The 7909-nt window shown below is 43.4% G+C and overlaps 1 protein-coding gene across 1 annotated transcript; it reads right to left on the bottom strand.

Annotated features, from left to right (window-relative positions):
• Positions 1-414: 414 nt before the first annotated feature.
• On the bottom strand, positions 415-5872 carry Ppp1r3c (protein phosphatase 1 regulatory subunit 3C). Its single transcript, XM_042689370.1, has 2 exons — positions 5787-5872; positions 415-2873 (listed from the first exon to the last, which is right to left on the bottom strand). Exons 1-2 carry the CDS (start codon positions 5798-5800, stop codon positions 1934-1936), a joined length of 954 nt encoding a protein of 317 aa, XP_042545304.1. The 5' UTR covers positions 5801-5872; the 3' UTR covers positions 415-1933.
• Between the last annotated feature and the right edge of the window lie 2037 nt (positions 5873-7909).

Here is a 7909-nt window from a genome sequence, read left to right as displayed (position 1 = left end):
TTCTCCTTTAGTCCAAAATGATAACCACTGCCCGTGCCGGGGGCCCTTCTGTAACTCCAAGCTTCACTCCTCAGGAAAGTGCTGGAGCTCAAGAAGTAGGAGCAGCCACCTCCTCATCCCTAGCCATACCATCTCCTCCCCATTTTAAAGCTGAGGTGACTTCCAAGATAACCCTCACCCAGGAGAGAGCTGTTTAACTACAGATAAAGACAGTCCCAACAGATTAACTCCCTGCCCTTGGGCTTCAATTCCAGGGGTCAGGTGGAAGGACACTTGGTTGCCAAGAGACTGTGGCCACACGAATACTTTTGTACTTCCTGCACCAAACTTAACTCTGCTTGGTTGTTCCCAAATAGTTGAATGTCAATTGATAATTTGGTGAATTGTAGGTTTGAGGAAGAACACATTCTCAGGTCTTCTATCAAACACATTTATTCCTAAAGTGAGAAGCTCCTAAAGGATAGTTAAAAGAAACTGAAATATTTGCAGTAGAAAAATCATGGACACTAGTAAAAGCTCAAATACAGTTATAGCTGAGTTACTCGAACACCACTTTTCCAGCATAGTAGAAATTAACTGCATTCTCTTAACATTTCTCAATAGACATGCACAAGGCTGAATCAAACATTTCAGGACTCTAGTCCTCAAGATCTTCCTGAATGGATTTATGCATACATGAAAAGAATTCACACCCAAAAAAAGAATTCACATCCTTTCTTTAAATATATAAAAAAAAAAAAGAGCAGCAGCATTTGACTTCAAAGGAAAGTAAAACAACACAAAAACGGCAACAAAATAGACTGCTCCTTCTATGTGCAAGGTACTGGATTCTGGTATTGAGAATCTTAATGTCAGTCCTCACTTCAAACATAATATCAAAAAAGCATGACAGGAAGATGACTCACCTTCAATATGAAGGATGTGAGTTGTGTACACTGACAACAATCTTGAAGGTAGAACAGTACTTCAGGAACAATGCCAGTGAGTGGACCTTTGTGTAAGGTCAGAAACTCATGCATTATAAGATATTGGGTTAAACAACTACATTATTTTTGGTTTAATCAAGGCACTTGTAAAGAACCATCTTTGACATATGTGGATTCTTGTGTGCTGTTAGCCACTGGAAATGGCATGAATAGTTGGTTATAACATTCTATACCAAGAACCCAAGTACAATGCCTTGATCACAAAGTCATTTATAATATTATGACTTCAAAGACAGATTCAGTTAAGCTTGCCACAAATCGTGAGTTTTTTTTTTAAATAGACCATGATTAAACAGAAAGGCTTTACTTAAGGTCTTGAGTCTCCAAAATTATAGTTCATCTTCCCAAAACACCATCCAATATCCTAAAAGTTTATTTGGCTTTTCTCCACAAGAATACATAGAATAGACCTCTTCCCTCTCTTCTGAGTTATTTCTCCAGGAGAAATAGTTGTAAACCCAACTTCAAAACACAAAAATAACCTTACAGTTTCACCAACAATGAAATGTTCAGACCTCCACTCCTACTCTGACTCAAGCCTCAGAGCTATTTGCATACCCCTTTCACACACTCCTCCTCACACCATTAACACAGCTTTCCATCACCATCAACTGTCCTTCTTCAACTTTTTCTTGCCCAATGTGAAAGCTAGTAACCGAGAGGGAAGACGGAAAGGACACTGGAAAGAAAAAAAAAAAGATTACTTAAACAGTAATAGTTCTCAGGCAGTTACTTGATCATCTAGAACAAAATGATGAGTAGAATCATCTGTCTGGATACCAACACTAACTTCTCAAGTGGCTCCTATTTTTCTGTTGCCAGGCCCTGAAGGTTCAAACCTAAACTTATCAGTAGAAAGTAGCAAAGGCTTCCTAATATTGAGCAATACAGATATAGAATTGCATGGGGACTACCACAGGTCAAGATCAGTCACTAGGTTGCTTAATTCATCGGTAAGAGGCCAAATTCTCCAATCTCCCCCAGCTCTGCCATTCTGGGAACAGTCCACTGGCCAACCTCGGACTGCCAAAGATGGTTGACTCCAGCTCAGTCTTGGGGGGCATCTGGTTGAATGCACAGTCCTGGGGTGCCATCTGTTTCTGCACCCCATCTGGTTTCCACTGTACATGAACAATTCTGTAATTCTGGCCCTGGTTGTTGTCCCAGAAGACTTGCCCATTAGCTTGATATGAAATGCAGAACTCAATTTTCTCCTCAATTGGGATGACAGAGGGTAAGTCAATGGCAAAGGAGAAGGTGTCGCTATCTGAGCTGCCGTACACATTCTTCATGTAGACACAGTCCACATCCGTATAGCTTTTCCACGAGTCAAACGTAATGCGGACCTGAACCTTCTTTTCAAAGCTCATGTTCTTCACTTTGATTGTCCCAGTCACTGTTCGTTCTTGCAAAGAGCAGTTCTCCAGACAGACAAGGTTCTTCTGAAAATGATTCCGGAAACTTAAGTAATCAGTTGAAGGCTGAGGAAAATCTAAAATCAGGGTTTTCTCCTCATGGAGTTTTAAACCAGAGGAGATATCATTAAGGTCCAAGAGATCAAACTGGAGGTCCCATGCAGGTTCTTCTGGAAGGTCAGAGAAAACATGGACTGCAGTGAGAGAGAGGCCCTTGGAGTCGGCAAATACAACCCGCTTCTTGGCTTGGTTGTGTGCGTGTTTCCATTCTTTCTGTGATTTGGCTTCCTGTTTGAGGTTGAGACATGATTTCAAAGGCTTCAATTTATTCACAAAACTTTTTCGTTGAAAGTCATTGTAAGGGCCCAAGAAACTCTTCAGAGGTGGCGAATGAGCCAGGCAAAACCTCATGGCCATATCCATTGGCATGACTGAACTCGTCAGAGGACGTGGGTCCAAAACCTGGATCATTCTGGATTGCAAAAAGAAAGGAGATTATGACCTAGATCTGAAATGCTCAGCCTGGTCCCAAATATATATTCCTATTTTTATACTCACTGAATTATGGCCAGTGCAGTAAGTAGCAGGGAGGTGCTATCCTATGTAGCATAAAAGTGTCAGGGGATCAGACCTGCATTCCATCCTGTGCCCACGGCTAGCGACTGGGTTGTGGCCTAACTGCTGAACTTGGAAGGGGTTCAGATTCCCCATCTGAGATGGTTGTATTTCATTATATCTATTACAATTCTAAGAGCAATTTGCTCTGTTCTATTCTTTTGGGGAGGATAGGGAGGAATTGGGATTCAAACTCAGGACCTCTCATTTGGAGTCTACCACTTGAGCCACACACCCCAGCCCTTTTTTGTTCAAGTTCTGTTTTTTTTTTTATAGGTTCACACATATACCAGAGCTGGCCTGTACTGTGATTCCTGCAGAGCTGGGCTAACAAATGCACACCACTCCACTCAGATTATTAGTTGAAATTAGGTCTCACTAACATTTTGCCCCAGCTGACTTCAAACTTCAACCGTCTATCTCTACCTCCAAAGTAAATGGAGGTGGCCTAAACCAAAGATTCTTAAACCTGATACTTGAGACCTAAAGCTATTAGAGAAGAACCTCTGGGGATAATGCCCATGAGGTGAATATATTCTTAAAGCTTCCCCAGAGAGTTTAGTGACCAGATAGGTTCTCCCAATACCATAGTTCCAAGCCCTCTGCTTACTGCTTTTTTGCTATTGAACTGATTACATTTCTCTAGATCAAGTGAAAGCCCAAAGCAGCAACCAGGAGTGAAAGACTAGGGAGTAGAGGTCAGAATTATCTTGTACTCCATTTATTATGTTCTTCCTCATTGTTCAAACAACCAATGGAAACACAATCTAACAGCGTGTACACAAACTTTCCAGACAATATTTCATATAGAAAGATACATGTGGGGCTGGGAAGGTGGCTCAGTGGTAGAGTGCTTGCCTTGCATGCATGAGGCCCTGGGTTTGATTCCTCAGCACCACATAAGCAGAAAAGGCTGGAAGTGGCGCTATGCTCAAGTGGTAGAGCACTAGCGTTGAGCTGAAGAGCTGAGGGACAGTGGCCAGGCCTAGAGTTCAGGCCCCACGACCAACAAAATAAAAAGTAAGAAAGAAGGAAGGAAGGAAGGAAGGAAGGAAAGAAGGGAGGGAGGGGGAAAGAAGGGAGAAAGGGAGGGAGGGAGGGAGGGAGGGAGGAAGGGAGGAAGGGAGGAAGGGAGGGAGGAAGGAAAGAAGGAAAAACTGGGGCTGAAGGAATAGTTCAAGTGATAGAGTATCTGCCTGGCCAAGTATAATTCCCTGAGTTCAAGCCCAACTACCATCCAAAACTGGTTGCCTTTATAAGATGCTAGATACAGTCATTTGTTCACTATAATAACTATTTTACTATTTGAATGTTTTAAATATATACAATATATATTTGTATGTTTTAAATATATACAATAAAATTTACCTTTTAAAAATCTAACTCCTAGAGAACTGAAATGTTTATTAAATATATATTAGACATATGAACTTACAAATAGTTTTAAAGCTTCATAGGAAATGTACTAAAAAGTAATCTATGAGTAACAATTACAGGAAATGCAATGAACTTTTTTTTTTTTTTTTTTTTTTTGCCAGTCCCCAGACTTTTACTTGGGCCTGGGTACTGTCCCTAAGCTGCTTTTTGCTCAAGGCTAACGCTCTACCAATCCAGCCACAGCGCCACGCCCGGCTTTTTTGAGTTGTATACTGGAGATAAGAGTCTCTGGAGTTTCCTGTCTGGCCTGGCTTCTAACCACCATCCTCAGATCTCTGCCTCTAGAATAGCTAGGATTACAGACATGAGCCACCAGCACCCACTGGCAATGACCATTTTTAAGAAAGACAGAACAAGCTATATAAAATTTAAACCTATCTAAATCCACCTATGTTCAACTGTGTTGAACTAAAAATCACTATCAAGGAGGGTTTTTGGTTTTAGTTTTGTTTTCTGGCTTATGGGCCTCCTATATGTTGCTAAACATAGGAAGCCCCCTCTCAGCCTTAAAGATAAAGAAGCATTTCTCATTCTGGCTTTAATAACAACACTCTCCACAGCAGCTCAAAGCACATGGTGAGTAGTCCTTATCACCAAATGGATAATGAAGAACAGTTCATGGGATACTAGCTTCAGTATTTTTCTTGGAGCCTGCAACCTTGGGGCAAACAAATGAAATGAAAACTAAACTTATACTTAGGGTCTAATGATAGTTACTAAGTAGAATTTTTAGAGAAGTTATCCACTTGTTATGTCTGGAAGTGACTTCATTTAGTTTTATGGAAATGCACTTTTTTTTTTACATTTATAGAAAAGACAATTTTAGTACTGGATTCTTTCCCTGGCCAAGAGTTAAAAATATACTTTGCTCCAACTCTGAGGCTGAGTTTGCTACTGCAAACCATAGAGTGGGAGAGAAATGAATGCAAATCTCACTAGTAATTTTTGTCTCCCAAGCTAACCACGAATACCAGAGTGCTGTCAAACATTAAGCTTCCCCCAAGTACTTGGGACAGTGTGCAGAGAACAGTGCGCCAAAGAGGGGATCCAAACTAAAGCTGACTCATGTGACGACCATTTCTGATATAGGATGCTGATTAGAAAACAAAAGGGGGGTGCAAGAAAAAAATTAAAATGCACACCGACAATTTGTGCATCCTCAAAGGCCTCCGCGGTGGCAGATTCGACTCAGCAGCCCCTCAACCGACCCTGCCCCCAGAGTCTTCACTTGCAGACGTGACGTGACAAAAATGCCAACCTCCCCCTACCCCCCGACTTCTCCGCAGCTGCCAGCTCCCCTCTATTCGTGGAGAGAGAGTTGCCCTGAACCTACCTGGTGCAGCTCATGAGGCTGGGAGGCAGCAGCGGACCGACAGAGCGTCACCCTCACCCGGACCCACCACCTCTCCAGTAGACTGCGGGAGGCCCAGCCCCAGAGCGGGTTTATCAACGCCCAACCACGTGAACGGATCCCTCCAGCCAATCGCCGGGCCGCGGGCCGGATGGCGCAACCAATCAGCGCTCAGCTGGAGCGCGAGCCTCCACCGGCGAACGTGTTCACCACGGGTGTGCCGAGAGCTGCCTGGGGAGCCCCAGGGGGACGCGGGGGACTCCGAAGCCAGCTGGACTGAGCCTCGTAACGCGAACCCGGAGCCAGGCGGCGTGCCGGCACGTAACGGACTGAGCGAGCCGGGAGCAGCCGCAGCCAGCTTCCCCGTCCCCCACCCTCCCACCCCACGCCACCCCGCCCCGCCCCGAGTGGGCGCCAGCTCCTCTGGGCCTGGGGCTTCCGCTGCTTAGAACTATGTGAGTCCGTGCACACGGGTAAGGTTTCAAGTGATTGTATTGCTCATGCGTGGTAGGTCCCTGCACCCTTGGGTCTGCACCATCAGAAACGGCCTGGCTGCTTCTTTGGTTACAAGGAATCCACAGAGCTCGCCGACGCCTCTGACAGGTGTGGTGCGGGAGTAGGTACGTCCCGGAAGCCGAGCGGGAGCTAATGCGACGACCCCGGAGCCGACGCTGTGTCTCGCGCCTCTTACCCCGTCTCTAAGGAGGCTGAGATTCAAAGCCAGCTCACTGGGCTCACGCCTAGCTACTCGGGCTGCGATCTGAGGATCTCACTTCGAAGCCAACCCAGGCCAAAAAAAAGTCCATGAGATTCTTATCTACAATAAACTGAAGAAGAAGCAGCCAGAAGTGGCTCTGTGGCTCAGATGGTGCAGTGCTAGCCTTGAGCAAAAGAAGCCCAGGGACAGTGCCCAGACCTTGAGTTCAAGCCCCAGGACCCGCAAAAAAAAAAAAAGTCTTACGCCAATTAACCACCAAAAAGCCTGGTATGGAGCTGTGGCTCAAGTGGTAAAGTGCCAGCGAAGAGAGGAAAAAGCTAAGGGACAGTGCCCAGGTCCTGAATTCAAGCCCCAGTAAAGGAAAGAAAAAGGAAGGGGAGGGGGGAACACTTTGAAGCCTGCACTGTGACTCAAGCCTATAAGAGCATTCAGAAGACAGGGGCATAAGTTCAAGACCAGCCTGGGCTACACACTATACCCTTTGTTAAAATAAATAAGTGAAATTAATTTTTTTAATGAATGTCACTTTATATTTCAGTTTGTTCTTCAATTTTCTCCATGAAAGAGAAAAATAAAATCAGAAATGATCTTTCTTACTCACTGGGTCGTCTGTTTGGTTCTGAAGTCCTCTGGCAGTGATGAAGAAATAAAAATATTAAAATATCCCACAGCTTCACTGAGGTTTCCTTATTTTGTTTAGCTTGAGGGATGTTTTTAGAGCTTCGGTTACAGCCATAAATTTGAATTTCTAAGTCACGTGTAAATTATTTTTGTGAAATGCACCTTCTAGTCCTGTAGTACTTAGAGATCCACAGTCAAATAAAATTGTAGAAAAATCCCTGTGTCTTAAAAAAATGAAACTTTTTAAAATGAAATTATTTAAGTGAAGAGAAAGAAACTCATGCTGAATATTACTAAAAGACTTCAATATTGAGCTTTATTTTTTAAATGAAACATAAAATTGCTGGTAGGTTTTGTACCCTTTTAGCTCAGCCAAAAATAGCTAAAGAGCATAGTCTTTGGGTTTAACACTTTCTACCTGAATCTAAGCAGGTTATTTCCTCAATTTCCTGATGTGAAAAATGGAGGTCATCTACTTGTTCTGAGGATTACATTTGCTTGTGCAAATGAGCAAACTCAGTCCAATATCCAATTCCATGTGCTCAGCCCATGTTAGTTCTCTTGGTCAGTACTGGTTTCTTCTGTCTCTCACCTCAAGAAACTCAGTACCTGAGCATATTGATAACCTGAGCATATTGATAACAGCTATTGCTATGGGACCTTTACCATGCACCAAACATGTAGTCTAAGTGTTTCAGGTATGCGATCTATTCTCATAACTCTCCTGGTATCTTTTATCATTTATCTCATCATAGAGAAAGAGAAA

Source organism: Dipodomys spectabilis, unplaced genomic scaffold, assembly GCF_019054845.1.
Source record: "Dipodomys spectabilis isolate Male_0828 unplaced genomic scaffold, ASM1905484v1 ptg000125l, whole genome shotgun sequence".
Lineage (NCBI taxonomy): Eukaryota > Metazoa > Chordata > Mammalia > Rodentia > Heteromyidae > Dipodomys > Dipodomys spectabilis.
Note: the sequence above shows the minus strand (reverse complement) of the source record. Positions and strands in the feature narration are given on the sequence as shown.